General features: G+C 57.5%; 1 protein-coding gene across 1 annotated transcript in view; it reads left to right on the top strand.

Annotated features, from left to right (window-relative positions):
* The window catches only part of FRYL (FRY like transcription coactivator), a 121,205-nt gene that overhangs the window by 34,241 nt on the left and 65,754 nt on the right, over positions 1 to 21,210 (top strand). The window contains 23 exon segments of the mRNA XM_076053472.1: positions 623 to 772; positions 1,740 to 1,826; positions 2,596 to 2,855; positions 3,636 to 3,637; positions 4,028 to 4,138; positions 4,141 to 4,217; positions 4,886 to 4,945; positions 4,947 to 5,011; positions 5,388 to 5,445; positions 6,591 to 6,682; positions 7,603 to 7,783; positions 9,166 to 9,318; positions 9,728 to 9,838; positions 10,224 to 10,378; positions 10,978 to 11,117; positions 11,464 to 11,583; positions 13,048 to 13,146; positions 13,347 to 13,370; positions 13,402 to 13,526; positions 15,023 to 15,163; positions 16,043 to 16,211; positions 17,794 to 17,890; positions 19,962 to 20,065. Coding sequence (XP_075909587.1) covers positions 623 to 772; positions 1,740 to 1,826; positions 2,596 to 2,855; positions 3,636 to 3,637; positions 4,028 to 4,138; positions 4,141 to 4,217; positions 4,886 to 4,945; positions 4,947 to 5,011; positions 5,388 to 5,445; positions 6,591 to 6,682; positions 7,603 to 7,783; positions 9,166 to 9,318; positions 9,728 to 9,838; positions 10,224 to 10,378; positions 10,978 to 11,117; positions 11,464 to 11,583; positions 13,048 to 13,146; positions 13,347 to 13,370; positions 13,402 to 13,526; positions 15,023 to 15,163; positions 16,043 to 16,211; positions 17,794 to 17,890; positions 19,962 to 20,065 — 2,581 coding nt within the window.

Genomic DNA, 21,210 nt, shown 5'->3' with positions numbered 1-21,210 from the left:
GCTGGTGGTGCTGGTGGTGGTAGTGGTGGTACGGTGAGTGTGGCGGTGCTGGTGGCGGTGGTAATCGTGGCAAAGTGAGGGTGGTGGTGGTGCAGGTGGTGGTGGTGGTAGTAGTGGTGGTACGGTGAGTGTGGTGGTGCTGCTGGTGGTGGTGGTGGTAGTGGCGGCACGGTGAGTGTGGCGGTGCTGGTGGCGGTGGTGGTAATCGTGGCAAAGTGAGGGTGGTGGTGGTGGTGGTGGTGGAGGTGCTGCTGTTGGTGGTGGTAGTGGTGGTATGGTGAGTGTGGCGGTGCTGCTGGTGGTGGTAGTGGTGGTACGGTGAGTGTGGCGGTGCTGCTGGTGGTGGTGGTGGTAGTGGTGGTACGGTGAGTGTGGCGGTGCTGCTGGTGGTGGTGGTGGTAATCGTGGCAAAGTGAGGGTGGTGGTGGTGGTGGTGGAGGTGCTGCTGTTGGTGGTGGTGGTAGTGGCGGTACGGTGAGTGTGGCACTGCTGGCGGTGGTGGTAATCGTGGCTAAGCGATGGTGGTTGTGGTGGCGGCGGCAGCAGTGGCACGGTAGTGGTGGCGGGTGCGGCGGTCACATGGTGTGTGTGCGCGCGCGCGCGCGTGTGTGTGTACATGCAGGCTGTTGGCGGCGGTGGTGGCGGGGTGCTGCGCGCCGTCGAGGGCTTCGCGCTGGTGCTGCTGTGCAGCGTGCGCACCTCGACGCGCCGCCTAGCCGTGCTTGTGCTCCGCGAGGCGCGCGCCCTCTTCACCGCCATCGGGCGCGGCAAGGTGAGCCCGACCGGGCGAGCGTGGGCTAGGAGCGTGGACGAGCGACGGCTGCCCAAGCTCCGGGCAGGTTCCACCCGCGCCTCCGATGTAGCGCGGTTGGCTACGTGCGGTTGCGAAAGAGGTTGAACGTACGCACGTACATACAACGAAGAAGATCTCTCTCCCCCCCCCCCCCTTATAGCCTCTAACTGAAAGTTGTTGCGAGTGCTGTCGGCGATTTAGCGCGGCACGAGGGGGTGGGGTGGGTGGCCAGCCACCACGCCCGGCCGCCTTTGTCTCCCCAGTGGCGATGTTTACGCACCGCACGAGGTACTCATTTGATGCCGAGTCGACCTAGGGAAGGCCCAGAACCGGTTCAAATAATCGTCAACGGTGTTGGCCGTGAGCGGGAATCGAACCCGGGTCGCCAGGGTCGTAGCGCAGCGTAGCGCTAACCGCTACACTGCCGCTCCCCACGCACACACGCACGCATACACAGACACGCACACACAGACACACACACGCACGCATACACAGACACGCACACACAGACACACACACGCACGCATACACAGACACGCACACACAGACACACACACGCACGCATACACAGACACGCACACACAGACACACACACGCACGCACGCATACACAGACACGCACACACAGACACACACACGCACGCATACACAGACACGCACACACAGACACACACACGCACGCATACACAGACACGCACACACAGACACACACACGCATGCATACACAGACACACACGCACACGCATACACAGACACGCACACACAGACACACACACGCACGCATACACAGACACGCACACACAGACACACACACGCATGCATACACAGACACACACGCACGCATACACAGACACGCATACACAGACACGCATACACAGACACGCATACACAGACACGCACACGTACGGAAGTGACGACCGCCTCCCCACCCCCGCCTCCCCACCTAGGACGACGAGGAGCCTGTCATAGACGTCATGGACCGGCTCAGCACGGCCACGCTCGAGAGCTTCCTGCACCTCACCAACGCCGACCTGGTGAGCGGTGTGCGCCTCTTGCACGTCTCTCCGTCGGTGTGCACCTTGCTGCGTTTGTACCTCTCCCTCGCCAGCTCCTCTCTCCTCCCCCGCTCCCTCCTCTTTGCTCCTCACTCCTCCTCTCTCCGACGCTCTGACCTCCTCTCTCTCCTCGCCCTCCTCCCTCCCCTCTCTCACCCCCTCTGTCCTACCCTCCTCCCTCCCCTCTCTCACCCCCTCTGTCCTACCCTCTGACCTCCCCTCTCTCACCCCCTCTCTCACCCCCTCTGACCTCCCCTCTCTCACCCCCTCTGTCCTGCCCTCTGACCTCCCCTCTCTCACCCCCTCTGTCCTGCCCTCTGACCTCCCCTCTCTCACCCCCTCTGTCCTGCCCTCTGACCTCCCCTCTCTCACCCCTCTGTCCTACCCTCTGACCTCCCCTCTCTCACCCCCTCTGTCCTACCCTCTGACCTCCCCTCTCTCACCCCCTCTGTCCTACCCTCTGACCTCCCCCTCTCTCACCCCCTCTGTCCTACCCTCTGACCTCCCCTCTCTCACCCCCTCTGTCCTACCCTCTGACCTCCCTCTCTCCTCTCCCTTCCCCTCTCTCCCTCCCTCTCCCTCCCCTCCCCCTCCCTCCCTCCCCTCTCCCCTCTCACCATCCCCCTCTCTCATCTCCGTCTCTTCAACTCTCCTTCTCCCCATTCTCCCCCCTCCCCCCCCCCCCTCTCTCTCTCTCCTCACCACCCCCTCTCCTCACCCCTCCCTCCCTCTCCCGTTACCGCCCTAGGCCTCCTTCCTGCACTCGCACAGCGTGGACCTGCAGTACCTGGTGGACTTCCATGCCCAGCTGCTGCTGAGCGCGTACGACACGACGAGCCCCTCGCGCGTCTGGGTTCCCGCGGCGCACGCAGGCGACCCGTGGCTCCTCTGCCTCTCGAGCTTCCTGCACCAGGACAACCTGCCCCGCCACTGCCCCTCAGCGCTCGCCTACGCATGGCCCTACGCCTACGCCCGCCTGCAGCTGCTGTCACCGCAGGTCGACCCCAAGTAGGTGCAGCTGAGAGTGGGTGGTGGTGGTGGTGGTGGGGGTGGTGGTGGTGGAGGTGGAGGGGAGGGAGATGGAGGGGAGGGAGGGGATGGAGGAGAGGGGGATGGAGGGGAGGGGGATGGAGGGAAGGGGATGGAGGGAAGGGGATGGAGGGGAGGGGATGGAGGGGAGGGGGATGGAGGGGAGAAAGATGCAGGGAGGGGGATGGAGGGGGAGGGGGAACGGAGGGAAGGAAGATGGAGGGAGGGAGATGGAGGGAGGGAGGGGGATGGAGGGAGGGGGAGGGAGGGAGATGGAGGGAGGGAGGGGGATGGAGGGAGGGAGGGGGATGGAGGGAGGGGAGGGGGATGGAGGGAGGGAGGGGGATGGAGGGATGGAGGGAGGGAGGGGGATGGAGGGAGGGGGATGGAGGGGAGGGGGATGGAGGGAGGGGGGAGTGGAGGGAGGGGGAGGGAGGGAGGGGGATGGAGGGAGGGGGATGGAGGGAGGGGGATGGAGGGAGGGGGATGGAGGGAGGGGGATGGAGGGAGGGGATGGATGGGAGGGGGATGGAGGGAGGGGGATGGAGGGAGGGAGGATGGAGGGATGGAGGATGGAGGGATGGAGGATGGGGGGATGAGGGAGGATGGAGGAGGGAGATGAGGGAGGAGGTGGAGGGGAGGATGGAGGATGGAGGGAAGGAGGGATGGAGGAGGGAGTGAAGGATGGAGGGAGAGGGATGGAGGGGAGGGGGATGGAGGGATGGAGGGAGGGGGATGGTAACACACCACACATAGCAGCAGTAGTTTCTCAATAAACGGCACATTAACATTGAACTTTCGATGCTACATGCTGCCTCTCTCTCCCCCCTCCCCTTTCCCCCGTCGGACGAGCCACCCGCCTCCCACAATGTATGTCGAACTTCTTTCGCACCGCACGTAACCAACCGTGCTAATCGAAGGTGCGGGGGGAAGGACGGCAAACCTAAAGGCAACAGAAAGCGGTTTTAAAGAAATTAGTTTGTCAGTCTAGATGATGATTTACAAGTGCCATAGCGCCCATTGGCTTCCTAATATCGGAAAGGAAGAGCACGTTCCAGACGGCCAATGCGCTGCTTACTCCCACCCCTCTTCGTCCGCACCTCCCTACACCCACACCCCCCCCCCCCCCCCTCCCATCCACACCACAGCAGCCCCCATCAACACGAAGAAGGTGAGCGGCTCTGGCGGCGGGGCCGACTCGTACGTGGGCCTCTGGAGGAACTACCTGACCTTCTGCTGCAGCGTGGCGCCCCGGGCATGGGCGGTGCATCGCTGCTCCGCTCCTCGCAGCCCGAAACGCTCGCGTCCACGCCCGACAGCTCGTCCGGGTTCGACGCCAGGGTGAGTGGGGGCACTCTCCTCTCCCTCCTCCCACCCCACATACCACCCACTTCCACCCACCCACCTACCACCCACTTCCACCCACTTCCCACCTCCACCGACCTCCCACCTCCGCCCACCTCCACCTCCACCCACTTCTCACCTCCACTCACCTCCCATCTCCACCCACCACCCACCTCCGCCCACCTCCCACCTCCACCCACCACCCACCTCCACCCTCCTCCCACCTCCACCCACTTCCCACCTCCACCCACCACCCACCTCCACCCCACCTCCCACCTCCACCCACCACCCACCTCCACCCACCACCCACCTCCACCTACCACCCACCTCCACCGACCTCCCACCTCCGCCCACCTCCCACCTCCACCCACTTCTCACCTCCACTCACCTCCCATCTCCACCCACCACCCACCTCCTGCCACCTCACCCCTTCCACCTCCACCCACCCACCTCCACCCGGAGTTTGCGTGTATGCGTGTGTGTGTGTGTGTACCTTGAACTTATTTGATTTAAAGTGCGGAGCTCCCAGTGGCTTCCGAATACCGGAAGGGAGAGCGTTCCAGACGGCCGCAGAAGCGCGCATCTGAAAGCGCCGTTGTCGACATCGTCGTCACTGTCGTTACCACCGCCCCCCCCCCCCCACCCCCCCCCCCCCCGCGCCGCAGCTGACGAGCACCCCGTCTCCCGCCTCGCTCTTCAAGCACATCGTGCCGCTCATCCGCTCCCGAGAGCATGGAGATCACCGAGTCGCTGGTGCTGGGCCTGGGCCACACCAACGCCTACGTGTTCCGGTGAACGGCGAGCACCCCCCCCCACGGCACGCTCGCTCGCTCGCTCACTCGCACGCATGCAAGAGTCACCGAGACGGAACCGGTACCATGGTGCCACATGGCGGTCGGTCAACTTGAAATACACCCCTGCTGCTGCTGCTGCTACTCCTGATGATGATCTTGATACTGATGATGATGCTGCCACTGATGATGATGGCTCTGCTGCTACTACTACTGATGATGATCATGATGCTGCCACTGATTATGATGGCTCTGCTGCTGCTGCTGTTGATGATGCTGATGCTGATGATTATGATGCTGCCACTGATGATGATGATGGCTCTGCTGCTGCTACTGATGTTGATGTCGCTGTTGGTAACCTCTGCTCTTATCCCAGTGACCTCATCGAAGACCTTCACCCCGTCATCAAGGAAGCCCTCGACAGAAGGCCGGAGGTGAGATGCAGGGTTTTTTTTCTGTGACCCGACTCACGCCCTGTGACCTCTACTCATTTTTATTCTTACCAGCTCAGGCCCCACTGAGCTTGTATAGCTCTTTTTCTGAAACGACTTGGCTATCACAAATAAATGATAGCCCAACGAAGTGGCTCATCAGCATCACGTGGAAATCTAGCACAGCTAAAGTTCCTAAAACGCGTGACGTTGATTCTAAATGTGGAGGGGAAAAAAACGCAGGACGCGGAGAAAAATCCCCGCGACCACGGAGAGAGAGAGAAACATGCAGACTACAAATATACAGCAGCAGGCGTCAGGGTCGGGATCGAACCCACAACCTCCTGCATATCAGGCGAGGTAGTTAAACATCTCACCACGGAGAGAGAGAGAGACACGCAAACTCCAAATATACAGCAGGCGTCAGAGTCGGGATCGAACCCACGACCTCCTGCATACCAGGCGAGGTAGTTAACATCTCCTCGCCACCGTGATGATGATGATGATGAGAGAGAGAGAGAGACACGCAGACTCCAAATATACAGCAGGCGTCAGGGTCGGGATTAAACCCACGACCTCCTGTATGCCAGGCGAGGTAGTTAACATCTCACCACGGAGAGAGAGAGACACGCAGACTACAAATATACAGCAGGCGTCAGGGTCGGGATTAAACCCACGACCTCCTGTATACCAGGCGAGGTAGTCAACGTCTCATCAGCATGGTACCCCCTCTCTCTAAAATAAACACGCCACCGATGTTTGTGATCGTATCCAGACGCTACGTGCATCCCCGTTCTAAATAAAACGTGTCTTCCTTTGTCTCGTCTCTCTTGTGCCCGCGTGGCTCCTCCGTCCTCATCCTCCTGATTCTCGTCGTCTCTCCTCGCCCCCACCCCTCTTCTCAACTCCTCCGTCACCTCTTCTCTCCCTCTTCTTCGTGTCTTTCACCCTCTCCATTGTCCATGCCCTCCTCCTCCCTGCCTCCCCCTTCTCTCCCGCTCCCTCTTGCCTCCTTCCACCTTCTGTCCTCCCATCCTCTCTCCTCCCCCTTCGTGTTCTCCTCCTTCACCGTCACCTCCTCCTCCACCCTCTCCATCGCCTCCTTCCCTCCCTCGTCCTCGTCCTCCCCCTCCGTGTGCTCCGTGTAGAATGTTAAGCGGAGGAGACGGAGGGACGTGCTCCGGGTCCAGCTCGTCAAGATCTTCGAGCTGCTCGCCGACGCCGGCGTCTTCAGCCACAGGTGACCCCCCCCCCCCACGCTTCCCCCCCCAACACCGTACGTTTTTATTTTGCGTGCGTACGGTGGTGGGGTAAAGCGTGGGTAACCTGCCGCTCTCTTCCACCAACCTCCTCTCTTAACATCATCCTCCTCCTGCCTGCCGCTCCTCTTCCTGTCAAGGCGATTGTGAGATCGCCACAGTAGCAGTATCGCGAGCCTGTCACGGTGATTGCCAACACGGTGTTAACTACCTCGCCTGGTGTACAGGTGGTCGTGGGTTCGATCTCGACTTTGGATGCCTGCTGCTGTATATTTGGAGTTTGCGTCTCTCTCCCCGTGGTCACGTGGATTTTTCCTCGGGGTCCCCGGTTTTTCCCTCCACTTTAAGAATCAACGTCTCGCGTTTAGAGTCATTTGGCTGCTATACATTTCCACGTGATGATGATGATGATGATAATAAGCCCACTTCGTTGAGCTATCATTTGTGTGATAGCCAGGTCGCTTCTCAAAAAGAGCTCGGCGGGGCCCTAACTGGTAAAATAAAAAATTGTTTGGTATTTTATTTGTTTATATTTTCAAGCGATTAGTTTACCTTTCCTACTTTTTGCACTCCTGTCGTGTTTCTGCATCGTCTGTTGTTGTTTCACTTTGTGACCTGCCGCTACTGGACATCAGTGAAAAAGAGCTTTATGGCTCATCGGATTCCTATTAATAGTTTACAGCTATAACTGCACCACCCCTTACAAGAACCCAGTTCTTCATTTCACTTCATTGTCGTGCTACGTACAATTTAGTAATCGCTGTAAAGCGCCTCGGCAAAGGCGCTCTGCAAATCTCGTCAAGGTAAAAGAAGATTAGGAGTGGCACGAGCAGCCGCTCGCAGGCCCCCCCCCTCCTTTACCTTGTGACCCCTGACCTCTCACCCCCTACCCCACCCGCAGCGCAAGCGGGGGGCTGGACAAGGAGTCGCTGTCGCTGGGCGCCGTCTTTGTGGAGTACGTGGACCTGACGCGCGCGCTGCTTGAGTCGGAGAGCGACAAGGACTCGGAGCTGCTCAAGGACATCCGCGCCCACTTCAGCGCGCTGGTGGCCAACCTCGTCCAGACGTGCGCGGTGAGCACGGCCGGCGCCGGCACGCCGCCGGCCCGGCGACGCTCGCTTGCCGCGGTTCGCCTTGCGGTGAACAATGCACAGCATCAAAGCAGCGCGTTGACGGACGCTGGCCAAAATGGCGCCGACGCAGGACGACAGAGCTTGGGCGACCGTTGGCACTGCCGCTCGTGCGGTGCCGGCTGCTGCCGTTCCCGTTTCGCCCGGTGGTTTTCCCGCGCACCTCTGGACCATCGTCTCATTGAATTTTGATTTAAAGCTTGCGTGGCTGCAGTAATTCACATTCTTAGCTCTTTCGGTAAAGTCACGTTGAAGGGAAACAATGAAATAATAAAATATATATAAAACAATTAAAAAAATTCTCACGACGTTTCGACCATAACACAAACGGTCGTCTTCAGGTGTGTCGGTGTGCATTAATTAATTGATTTTAAAACGGTGCATTTATTTATTTATAAAAAAACGTCAGCGCCACGCATGTTTGACATTTATTTAGAAGGACTAGTCCATCTATGTTCTGGGGAGACGAAAAATTAATGTATGCTGTCTGAAAGCCACACTGTAAGCGTGAACAATCAATTAAGACCTGAAATGGTTTATCAAATCTTTCCAATGATTGCTAAGCCAAAATCCATCTTCTCGGTTGAAATTGTCTCTGTGCTTGTATATGTGGATAGCCTCATGAACGAATCTCTCATGATAGCCAGATGGGTTACAAAGAACCTCTGTCTTGGAAAAGTCAATGTCATGTGAGCCTACTGAATTATAACAATGATCTGCCACGGCGGAGGTGTTGCTCCTACCGTGTTTAAGGTCTGCTTTATGTTCACGAATGCGGTCAGACATGGCGTTTGGTTTCTCCAATGTAACTACTACCACAGAGGCAACTTAGTTTGTAGACGCCAGGGTACTGTATGTCCGAATCACATCTTTTACAGAGCCAGATCACGGATTTTATGTAATGTGTTCGACGGACCTGGATCTTGTGTTTATTCAAGACCCTTCTACGTGACAATAAAATAATAAAAATATAAAATTCTCACACCTGATGATGATTGCTTGTGTTGCAGTCTAAACGTCGTGAGAATTGTATTGTTTTATATTTTTATTATTTTACTGTTTCCCTTCTACGTGACTTTACCGAAAGAACCAAGCATATGAATCCCTGCAGTCACGAAAGCTTTAAATCAAGAGCCATATTTGTTTGCATGTTCACCACAAGTACCGTGTGTGGTTAATGCAGATTTGATTCCTTGCAAAAGTGTATTTATGTGGTGTTTGAACATCCTAACACCACTCCTGTTATTTTTTCATACTTTGATGCTCGAAAAAAGGTCCCATTTTTTTAAAATAACGATTATGTCTCCGCTGCTTTGACCTCTACAGTGGACCAGCGACGCTACCTCTTCCCGCAGCAGTCTCTGCGCCACAGCCTCTTCCTGCTCTTCAGCCAATGGGCCGGGCCCTTCAGCATCATGTTCACTCCGCTCGACCGCTACCGGGACCGCCACCACCAGATCAACCGCCACCAGTACTCGGCGCTCAAGGCACGAAACCTCCGTCCGCGGCGACCGCGAGATCGCCGCGGCGATCCTCATCCCTCCTGCTGCTCCTCTTCCACCACCTCCTCTCTTAACACCCGCCTTCCTCCTGCTCTTCCTGCCACAGCGATCATAAGATTGCCACAGCAGCAGTATCGAGGGCCTGCGACAGTGATCGCGAGATCGCCACTGTGACCGCGGGATCGCGACAACGATCGCGAGATCATGGGATCACCACTGCGATCACACTGCGTAACTGTTCGCGGGTAGTCGTTTGTGGTTAATGCGCCCGCAGCGTTAGCCAGCGAACGGAGGCGGCCATGCCAGTGAACCGAGGCTGTGTGTGTGAACCGAGACTGTGTGTGTGAACCGAGACTGTGTGTGTGTGAACCGAGACTGTGTGTGTCTGGCGCAGGCTATGTCGGCGGTGCTGTGCTGTGGCCCCGTGTTCGACAACGTGGGCCTGTCACCGGACGGATACCTCTACAAGTGGCTCGACAATATACTGGCTTGCCAGGACCCTCGGGTGTGTGTTTCTCACTCACTCATTCATACATCAAATTGATTCTTTCATTCGCCTGTTCGTCCGCTCGCCTCAATACCCATTCACTTGCTCACTCGCCCACTTGTTCATTCGCTAATTCGCTTGTACAGTTTGCCCACTGAACTACCGGTTCACTTGCCCGCTGGCCGCCCACTCATTTATTCCCTACCTCGCTCACTTATTCGTTGGCTCACTCGTTCACTCACTCATTCGCTCGCTGGGAACGGTGGCGCAACGGTCGGCGCACTGGGCGGTGCGGGCCACACCTCCGCCCCTTCGTAGGTGCGCAGTGCCCGGCCTTCACAGGTGCTACTCGCTAGCGGCACTTGCCCTGACACGCTGTTAAAGGCTTCCACGGTGCCTGCAGGTTCACCAGCTGGGCTGCGAGGCCGTGGGTCTGCTGCTGGAGTTGAACCCGGACCAGGCGAACTTGCTGGCGTGGGTTATTGACCGCTGCTACACGGGCAGTGCCCGCGTCTCTGCCGGCTGCTTCAAGGCATTTACGGCCGCATTCACCACCAGGTATGGTCGGGGTGGTGTGGGCGGGTGGGAGAGTGGGTGGGTGGGCGGGCGGGTGGGTGAGTGGGCGAGTGGGCGGGTGGGTGAGTGGGTGGGCGGGCGGGTGGGTGAGTGAGCGGGGGGGCGGGTGGGCGAGCGGGTGGGTGGGTGAGTGAGCGGGTGGGTGGGTGGGTGAGTGGGTGGGCGGGTGGGTGGGTGAGTGGGTGGGCGGGTGGGTGAGTGAGTGGGTGGGCGGGCAGGCGAGTGGGTGGGTGGGTGGGCGGGCGGGCGAGTGGGTGAGCGGGCGGGCGGGTGGGTGGGTTCACGTGGACTTAGTTTCACCAGTCGAGAACCAGCATGGAGTGTCGTTTGCAAGGGTGGATGAGTTTGAGTTTGTGTGGGTGAGTGGGTGGGTGAGTGAGTTCATATTGATTTTGTTTCACCAGTTGAGGACTCTTATAACCAGGATGGTGCGTCGTTTGCAAGGGTGGGTGGAGTGGGTGAGCTTGTGCAAGTGGGTGTATATATGTTGAACTTCTTTCGCATCGTACGTAGCCAACAGTGCCATTTGGCGTTGAGCGACGCCGGCTAATCTCCCACCGCGCCGATCGTCCCCCCGGCAGGGACCACGTGGTGGACATGGTGACGCTTCTCAACCTCGTCCTCTTCATGGCCTCCGACACCAACAGGGAGGTGTACGAGGCCTCCATGCAGCTCCTGCAGGTGCGAGCCAAACTCCAAATATACAGCAGCAGCAGGCATCGTCAGGGGTTGGGATCGAACCCACGATACCTCCTGCGTACCAGGCGAGGTAGTTAACATCTCACCACGGAGAGAGAGAGAGACACGCAAACTCCAAATATACAGCAGCAGGCATCGTCAGGGTTGGGATCAAACCCACGATCTCCTGTGTGTACCGGGCGAGGTAGTCAACATCTCCTAGCCACCGCGGTGCCACAGCGGGGGGGGGGGGGGGGGGGGGGGGGGGGGTTTGGGGGGCTACTCGGCAACGTCGCGTGGAACCTTTCGCTCCTTCACGGCCCCCCGCCCCGCCCGCAGGTGTGCGAGGGAAGCTGTTCCACTACGCGCAGAAGATGGACGGCCTGAAGGCGGACGGCGTGACGCTGGGGTGCACCTGCCGCCCCCCCACCTCTACGCCATGTCGGCCCACCGCCTGTCCGAGGGGATTGCGCGGGCCTACCCGGAGCTCACCCTCGCTGTCTTCTCCGGTGAGGGGGGGCGGGTGGGTGGTGGGGGAGGGGGGGGGGCGGAGGGGGTCGGCGTTGTTGTGGCTGGAGTTATTGTTGGGGGTTGACTTGGTTGTTATTTGTTGTTGTTTGGGGTGAGCTGGTTGTTGTTGTGGACGATGTTGTTACTGCGTGTGACATTGTTGTTGTTATATTCTTAGTTTTTTCGGTAAAGTCACGTTGAAGAGAAACAACAAAATAACAAAATATATATAAAACAATAAAAAATTCTCACGACGTTTCGACCATAACTCAAACGGTCATCATCAGGTGTGTCGGTTTGCATAAATGTATTTTGAAAACGGCATATTTTATTTATTTATTTATATAAAAAATAACGTTTGCGTCACGCGCAACGATGGCAGTTTGCCAAGACTAGTCCATCTATTTTTTGAAAAGAGGAGGGGGGAGACGAAATTTGTTTTTATGTATGCTGTCTGAAAGGCACTGTAAGCGTGAACAATCAATCAAGAACTGAAATGATTTATCAAATCTTTCCAATGATTGCTAAGATAGAATCCATCTTCTCGGTTGAAATTGTCTCTGTGTTTGTATATGTGGATAGCCTCATGAACGAATCTCTCATGGAAGCCAGATGGCTTACAAAGAACCTCCGTCTTGGAAAAGTCAATGGCATGTGAGCCTACTGAATTAGAACAATGATCTGCTACGGCCGAGGTGTTGGTCCTACCGTGTTTAAGGTCTGCTTTATGTTCACGAATGCGGTCCGAGATATGGCGTTTGGTTTCTCCAATGTAACTACTACCACAGAGGCAACTTAGTTTGTAGACACCAGGGTATTGTATGTCCGGAATCACATCTTTTACAGACGGAACCAGATCACGGATTTTATGTAATGTGTTGAAACGGACCTGGATCTTGTGTTTATTCAAGATTTTGGAGATCTTTTTTGTGATCCCAGCAATGTAGGGTAAAGTGATGGTTTTGAAAGGCTCCTCAAGAGGGTTCTTCTTCATGGTTTGAGTGATAGCTTTGCGGATTGTATAGTCGGAGTAACCATTAGCCCTAAGAGCTTGGTGTACGTGCTTGAGTTCACTGCTTATGTGTTCCTGGTCGGATATGCATTGGGCTCTATGATACAGAGTCTTGATGAGAGAATTCTTCTGTGATGGATGGTGGTGGGAATCCGGTTTCAGATAAGCATCCGTATGGGTAGCTTTCCTGTAGACAGAATTTTTTATTGTTTTATATATATTTTGTTATTTTGTTGTTTCTCTTCAACGTGACTTTACCGAAAAAACTAAGAATATGAATTACTGCAGTCACGAAAGCTTTAAATCAAAATTGTTGTTGTTGTTGTTGTCTACCTCTCTCTGCCTCAATTTCCCTCCCTCACCTTCCTCTCCCTCCCTCACCTCCCTCCCTCCCTCCCTCCCCTCCCTCTCTCCCTCCCCTCCCCTCCCCCTCCCCGATTGACCACAACAGAGATAAGCCAGCGCTTCCCCACGACCCGTCCTTCGGGACGCCAGGCCATGCTGGCCTACCTCCTGCCGTGGCTCTACAATGTCGAGCTGTGGGGCGGTGGCGGCGGTGGCGGCGGTGGCGGTGGCGGTGGCGGCGGTGGCGGCGGCGGCCGCCCCCCGTCGTCGGCCGCTCCGCCGTCCTCCTGCCACGCGACGCCCGGCGGGCCGCCGTCGTTTCCGCCGTCGGCGACGCCCGCGGAGACGCCGGAGAGCGACGAGGCGGCGTCGGCGTCGCAGCTCGCCGAGCCGTGCGGCGACGAGAGCCGCTTCCCCGTCGCCGCCGCCGCGGTGGGGGGGGGAGGCGGCTGCAGGGGTGGGGAGGAGGAGGGGGAGAACGGCGGGGGGCTTGCGGGGGGCGGCCGCTGGCTGAGGGGGGCCGGCTGGGGCTCGGCGCAGGCCACGGCGTTCGTGCTCAACAACCTCCTCTACATGACGGCCAAGGTAACGGGCCGAGCGGGCTTTGTCAAGCCGGGCTGGTAGAGCGAGGCTTTGCGCGTCCCCGACGTCACGGCGTTTAATGATGATGATGATGATGATTGGGTTACGGTGGTGGTGGTGGTGGTGGCGGCGGTTTTGTGTGGCCAGTTGAAGAGCAGCCGTGAGAGATTCGATCGTAAGCGCCATATGGAGCCGTTCGGTTGCTCTTGAGAGAGTTGGTGAGTTGGAGACCCAACCCATGCAACCACCCGCCAACCCAACCACTCGACCACTCACCCACCCACCCACCCACTCACCGCCTCAATCAACCACCCACGGACGCACCCACCCACCAACCCACTCACCCACCCACCAACCCACCCACCAACCCAACTACTCAACCACCCACTCACTCACCGCCTCAATAAATCACCCACCAACTTCAACCACTCACCCACCCACTCACCGCCTCAATCAACCACCCACAGACGCACCCACCCACCAACCTACCAACCCACCCACCAACCCAACTACTCAACCACCCACTCACCCACCAACCCACCCACTAATCCAACTACTCAACCACCCACTCACACACCACCCACCCACTCACCACCTCACTCACCCACCCACCAACTTACCCACTCACCCACCCACTCACCGACTAATTCACACACCACTGATTCACCAACTCACCCACCCATGCACCCACCCACCAACCCACCAACTCACCCACCAACTCACCCACACAACCCACCCTTATTTTGCCGTGAGGTGCAATTGTTATCACCGCGCCTGTTGCCCAGTGTGCACCTAAACTAAACTTTTGTTTATTTTACTGAGCTATGTAACTGTCTTTCAGAAGCTCAACGAAGTGGCTTATCTTGTAGACATTTGGAGCAGGCAAATACTTTCAAACGTGTGATGTTCATTCTAAATGTGGAGGGAAAAACCAGAGGACCCGAAGAAAATCAAAGCAACCACGGGGAGAGAGAGAGAGACACACAAACTCCAGATATACAAGAGGCATCGTCAGGGTCGGGATCGAACCCTCGACCTCCTGCATACCAGGCGAGGTAGTTAACATCTCACCACGGAGAGAGAGAGAGACACGCAAACTCCAGATATACAAGAGGCATCGTCAGGGTCGGGGATCGATCCCACGACTTCCTGTATACCAAGCGAGGTAGTTAACATCTCACCACGGAGAGAGAGAGAGACACGCAAACTCCAGATATACAAGAGGCATCGTCAGGGTCGGGGATCGATCCCACGACTTCCTGTATACCAGGCGAGGTAGTTAACATCTCGCCACCGTGGCACGTAAGTGTGGGCGCGGGCACGTGTCTACTGGGGGGTGGGGGGGGGGGTGGTGGGGGTGGGGGTTGGGGGGTCAGGGCAACTCTGCGAACGTCGCCAGCGCGTCCCCTTGCGTGTGCCCCCTTCGCCCACCACCACTCCCCCCCCCCGCCCCCCACCGCACCACCCCGCCCCCACCCACACGCGGCGCTCGCGATCAGTACGGGGACGAGATGGTGGGGGGCGAGCTGGAGAGCGTGTGGACGACGCTGGCCAACAGCTGGAGCGGGAACATGCGCGTGACGCTGCAGCACGTGATCGCCCTGTGCGGCGTGCGCACGGAGCCTCCGCTCCTGCCGCACGTGAGTCGCGGGGGCGCCGGTGGCGCCGCGCCCGTCGCCGCCATCGGCGCCCAGCGCCGTGACACCGAACATCGTCGCACCAAACGCCAATGCTGTCACCATCGTCACACCCGTCGCCGTCACACCCAAACGCCGCTGCCCTCACTCACCATCGTCACACCCAGCACCGTGACACCAAACGCCAATGCCGTCACCATCGTCGCACCCGTCGCCGTCACGCCAAACGCCGCTGCCCTCACTCACCATCGTCACACCCAGCACCGTCACACCAAACGCCGCTGCCCTCACCATCGTCACACCCACCACCATCACACCAAACGCCGCTGCCCTCAACCATCGTCACACCCACCAACATCACACCAAACGCCGCTGCCCTCACCATCGTCACACCCAGCACCGTCACACCAAACGCCAATGCCCTCACTCACCATCGTCACACCCAGCACCGTCACACCAAACTCCGCTGCCCTCCCTCACCATCGTCACACCCACCACCGTCACACCCACCACCGTCACACCAAATGCAACTGCCCTCCCTCACCATCGTCACACCCAGCACCGTCACACCCACCACCGTCACACCAAATGCAACTGCCCTCCCTCACCATCGTCACACCCACCACCGTCACACCAAACGCCGCTGCCCTCACTCACCATCGTCACGCCACTGTTATCGCCATCACCGTCACCACGAAACGCCACAAACACCACCACTACTTCCAACACCTCTGCCACCACCACCGCCGCCGCCACCACCACCAGGATTGCGCGACCGCTGGCTGACGTAGCTGTGGTGCTCGTGTCGGTGGTGTCTGTGGTATGGGTGGCGGTGGTGGGCGGCGGCGGTGGTGGTCATGGTCGTGGTGGGCGGACCGGCAGATGAAGAAGGTGGTGATCTACCTGGCGAGGAACAAGCCGGTACAGCTGCTGGACGAGTTTGTGCGCGAGCTGCAGCTCACCGAGTCGGTGAACTCGGTGGTGATCCACACCGACAACCCGCCCTACTACCGCGTCGCCGGCGTGCACAAGACGCCGTCGCTCACGTCCGGTGAGGCTGCCGTGCGCGAGCGAGCTCGTGAGTAGGTCGGCTCGGCACCTGCTGCATCTGTCCCGTGACCTCCTGTCAGCAGTGAGCCTCCGAGACTTCACGTGGCCTCACGGTGCACCTGGCCTGGCACTTTTCGGCGAATGACGGGTTTTGGAGTAGGTCGACTCGGCCTCAAACGAGTTGCCTCGTGCGTGGTGTTTAAACATCGCCACTGGGGAGACAAAGGCGGTCGGGCGCGGTGCTGGCCCCACCCACCCCCTCGTGCGCTACAGTGCTACTCGCTAAACAGCACTCGCCCCAGCGGTCTGTACGAGGCTATGTGGAGGATGTATGTGTGAGTGTGGGGGAGTGGTTAGCGCGACAAACCCGGTGACCCGAGTTCGATTCCCACTCGCGGCCACCAACACCGGCGACGATTATCCGAACCGGTCCTGGTGAGGTGCGTCAACGTCGCCACTGGGGAGACAAAGGCGGCCGGGCGTGCTGATGGCCGCCCGCCCCGTCGCGTGCCGTGCCGGCCTTCATAGGTGCTGCTCGCTAAACGGCACTCGCCCCGATATTCTCTTAAGGCTATACGGGCGGTGGGGGGGCGGGGGGTCTCTTTGTCTTTGTGTGTGAGCGAGTGCTAGAGGAGCAAGTGTGATATTCAATTGTGGATCATGAGACATGGGTCGGTTTCCTGCTTCCCGCGGTCCACATAGGCGCCACGGGTGGCTAGGAGATGATAACTACCTCGCCCTGGTATGCAGGAGGTGTGATGGGTTTCGATCCCGACCCTGATGCCTGTTGTGTATTTGCAGTTTGCGTGTCTCTCTCTCTCTCCGTGGTGAGATGTTAACTACCTCTCTCTCTAACGTGGCCGTGTGGATTTTTCTCCGGGTCCTGCGTTTTTTTTCCACCCTTCCACGTTTAGAATCAACGTCGCGCGTCTCAGTGCATTTGGCTGCCGCTCTAAACGTCCACGTGGCGATGATGATGATACAAGCCCGACTTAGTTGAGCGATCGTTTGTCGACGGCCCAACCGCTTCTCAAAACGAGCTTGTATAGTCGTTCAGCTGGGGGGGGGGGGGAGCCCTTGCCGGGTAAAATAAAAAAAAAATGTTTTTTAAAGCTTTCGTGACTGCAGGGATTCATATTCATGGTTCTTTCGGTAAAGTCACGTAGAAGGGAAACAGTAAAATAATCCAAATATAAAACAATTAAATTATCACGACGTTTCGACTGCAACACAAGCAATCATCCATCATCAGGTGTGAAAACCACAGCAAGAAAATTTGAAAAAAGTGGCGGGTTTTTTTTTTACGTTAGCACCACGGAGAGCGATTTGGCAGTCATTCAGATGGACGAGTCCATCTACAGCGAGGGGAAAAAAAAGTATTTGATCCCCCGCCGACCCTGCATGCCCGCCCACTGACAAAGAAATGACCAGTCCCTTCTACGTGACTTTACCGAAAGAACCAAGAATATAAAAAAATGTGTTTAAATAAACATTCTGATTCTGATCATTCGTTTGATTACCCCGTCCCGCCCCTCCACCTAAACGGACGAACGTTCACGCGGCTGCTCCGCTTCCCGCCTTAGGCACCACGTCGAGCAGCAACACGATGGTGCCCGGAGCGGAGGGCCTGCAGGACACGAGAAGGACAAAGGTTCCCAAGGACCCGAGCTTCGAAGACAGGTGCGAGTCGTCGTCACGTGCGTGTCTGTGCAGTCGTCACATGCGTGTCAGTGCAGTCGTCTGTGCAGTCGTCTGTGCAGTCGTCTGTGCAGTCTGTGCAGTTGTCTGTGCAGTCTGTACAGTCCGTGCAGTCTGAGGTTTGTGCAGTCTGTGCAGTCTGAGGTTTGTGCAGTCTGTGCAGTCTGTGTAGCAGTCTGCAGTCGTCTGTGCAGTCTGTACAGTCTGTGCAGTCTGTACAGTCTGTGCAGTCTGTGCAGTCTGTACAGTCTGTGCAGTCTGTGCAGTCTGAGGTTTGTGCGTTCTGTGCAGTCTGTGCAGTCATCAGTGCAGTCTGTGCAGTCGTCTGTGCAGTCTGTGCAGTCGTCTGTGCAGTCTGTGCAGTCGTCTCTGCAGACTGTACAGTCTGTGCAGTCTGTGCAGCAGTCGTCTGTGCAGTCTGAGGTTTGTGCAGTCTGTACAGTCTGTGCAGTCTGAGGTTTGTGCGGTCTGTACAGTCGTCTGTACAGTCGTCTGTGCAGTCTGTCCTCCTGTCACGCGGCCGTAGCTCCTTGCGTTTACGAAGAACGCCGCGTGACGGGGCAAAACATCTCGTTGTGGTGATGAGCCATGTGTAACGTGGGGGGTGTAAAGCGCGGTCCGCTAGGACGTGCGGTCCGCGCAACGCACGACGGGCAAAGGCCGAGGCGCGCGTGGGTAGCGTTCCTAGAAGCATCCAGCAGCATCCCGACGCCTTGTGCGGCGATGGTGCTACTCGGAGGCGGGCGTACGACCGCTTATTCCTACTCGCGCTGTGACGTAGTTCCGTCTGCTCGATCGCTTTGTGTCCAATTCGCATTCCGCGTTGTAAAAAGATGTGTTCCCTGTAATACATTGATCATCGCTTTATAGCCAATTCGCATTCGCCGTTATATAACAAGAATGTGTTCCCTGTAATACATCATAGTCTATGGGCAATGTAAGTCTATGGGCAATGTAAGTCTATGGGCAATGTTAGTCTATGGGCAATGTTAGTCTAAAGCAATGCAAGTCGAAATGCAATGTAAGTCTATGGGCAATGTTTAGTCTATGGGCAATGTAAGTCTATGGACAATGTTTAGTCTATGGGAAATGTTAGTCTATAGACAATGTAAGTCTATGGACAATGTTAGTCTATGGGCAATGTTTAGTCTAAAGCAATGCAAGTCGAAATGCAATGTAAGTCTATGGGCAATGTTAGTCTATGGGCAATGTAAGTCTATGGGCAATGTAAGTCTTATGTGAATGTAAGTCTATGTGAAATGTAAGTCTATGGGCAATGTAAGTCTATGGGCAATGTAAGTCTATGGGCAATGTTAGTCTATGGGCAATGTTATTCTATGGGCAATGTTAGTCTATGGGCAATGTAAGTCTATGGGCAATGTAAGTCTATGGGCAATGTTAGTCTATGGGCAATGTTAGTCTATGGGCAATGTAAGTCTATGGGCAATGTTAGTCTATGGGCAATGTTAGTCTATGGGCAATGTAAGTCTATGGGCAATGTTAGTCTATGGGCAATGTTAGTCTATGGGAAATGTAAGTCTATGGGCAATGTTAGTCTATGGGCAATGTTAGTCTATGGACAATGTTAGTCTATGGGCAATGTTAGTGTATGGGCAATGTTAGTCTATGTACAATGTTAGTCTATGGGCAATGTTCGTCTATGGGCAATGTAAGTCTATGGGCAATGTTAGTCTATGGGCAATGTTAGTCTATGGGCAATGTTATTCTCCGATGACCACGGTTGGCTACGTACGGCGCGAAAGACGTACGCACGCATATCTTCCGTGGGCAGCGTAAGCCGACGGCGGCAACTGCACTCGCGCGTCAAACGTATGCGCACCCGGGCCTGCGACGTCCCCAGCGCGAGTCGCGATCGAGGCCGTAGATAGACGCACCGCCTCTCGGCATGAACGGCGTGGCGCCTGGCGACGGTGAGACGGGGTGGGGTTGGGTGGGGGGGGTGACAGCGGCTGTCCCTCTCACTCTCTCTCTCTCGGTCTCGGTCCGGCTCGCGTTACGTTGACGTTGCCCCCGCTGCGCTGTCGTTCCCCAGCTACCTGGGAGGGGATCTGTACTCGGGCCTGGCCCGCCACCATCACCCGCGCCTCGAGTCCCGCTACAGCAACAGCTCCGGAGGCTCCTACGACGAGGAGAAAGGTGAGAGGGCAAAAGAGATTCCCCCCCCCCCCCCGACGCCCATGGCCTCCGTGTGGCCCCACGCAATCCACGAGGGCGGTTGTTGGTGTCGTCTTTCCCCCCTCGCGTGGGGTTGCTCCTCTCTCTACGAGAGCGTCGTCGTCGTCATTATTTGAGACATCGAGTGCGATACGAAGGAGGAGGAAGCGGAGGAGTTAGACATCGAGTCGGACGGGAGGAGGATGAGCGAGACATCGAGGAGGGAGGGGAAGGGTGAAATATGATTGAACAGCGATGGGAAACTGCCATCGCGATGATCGTCTTATTGTGAAAACTGCCCTCCCACCGTATCGCACCGCCAAAAGGAGCACCTGCGGTGGATGGGAAATGTTAACTACCTCGCCTGGTATGCAGGAGCTCGTGTGGGTTCGATCTCGGCCATGACGCCCGTTGTATATTTGGCGTTTGCGTGTTCTCCCCGTGGTCGCCGCCTTTGTCTCCCCAGCCTCTGATGTTCACGCACCGCAGCAGGTACTAGTTTTAAGGTCAAGTCGACCTAGGCGAGGCCTAGGACTGGTTCAAATATTCGTCACCAACGCTCATGGCGGTGGCCGGGAGTCGAACTCGGCTGTTCCCCGATTCCGGGGGCCGTCCGTGGCTCGCCGCTCACGCCGCGTTGAAATTCACAATCGCCCACGCCCTCGGTGACCCTCCGCGACCTCCGCGACCTCTGCTCCGACGTCGTAGCGTTGGTCGGGGGGGAGCGAGCTCGGAAGCTCGACCCCGATACGCCGACGACCGAGCGAGGGTTGGGGGGGAGCGGTGGGTTGGTGGGGGAGCGGTGGGGGAGGTGGGGGGGGGGGGGGGAGGGGGGGCTGGGGTGGGGGCTAGCTTGATAGACTCGGCTCATTATCGCGGGGGCAGTTATTGACCGCGTCCAAACCGCCATCGATTCGCGAGCGGCTGATCCCACCGCCCCCGCATCGTCGCCCACACGCTCGGCCACCCTCCACCCCAGCCCCTACACCCAACCCCCCCCCCCACCCTCCTCGGGGGTCACGGCGCCGCCGTCGTCGGCCGTGACGCGCGGCACGACCCGCGCTCGTCAATACCCGCGGGGCGTCGTCGTCGTCATCATCGCTGTCATCGCCGCCGTCGCCGGCGGT

The sequence above is a fragment of the Petromyzon marinus genome, chromosome 61 (assembly GCF_048934315.1).
Source record: "Petromyzon marinus isolate PM22_M1 ecotype Great Lakes invasive population chromosome 61, UKy_Petmar_22M1.pri1.0, whole genome shotgun sequence".
Classification (NCBI taxonomy): Eukaryota; Metazoa; Chordata; class Hyperoartia; order Petromyzontiformes; family Petromyzontidae; genus Petromyzon; species Petromyzon marinus.
This window is presented reverse-complemented; position numbering and strand designations above follow the sequence as displayed.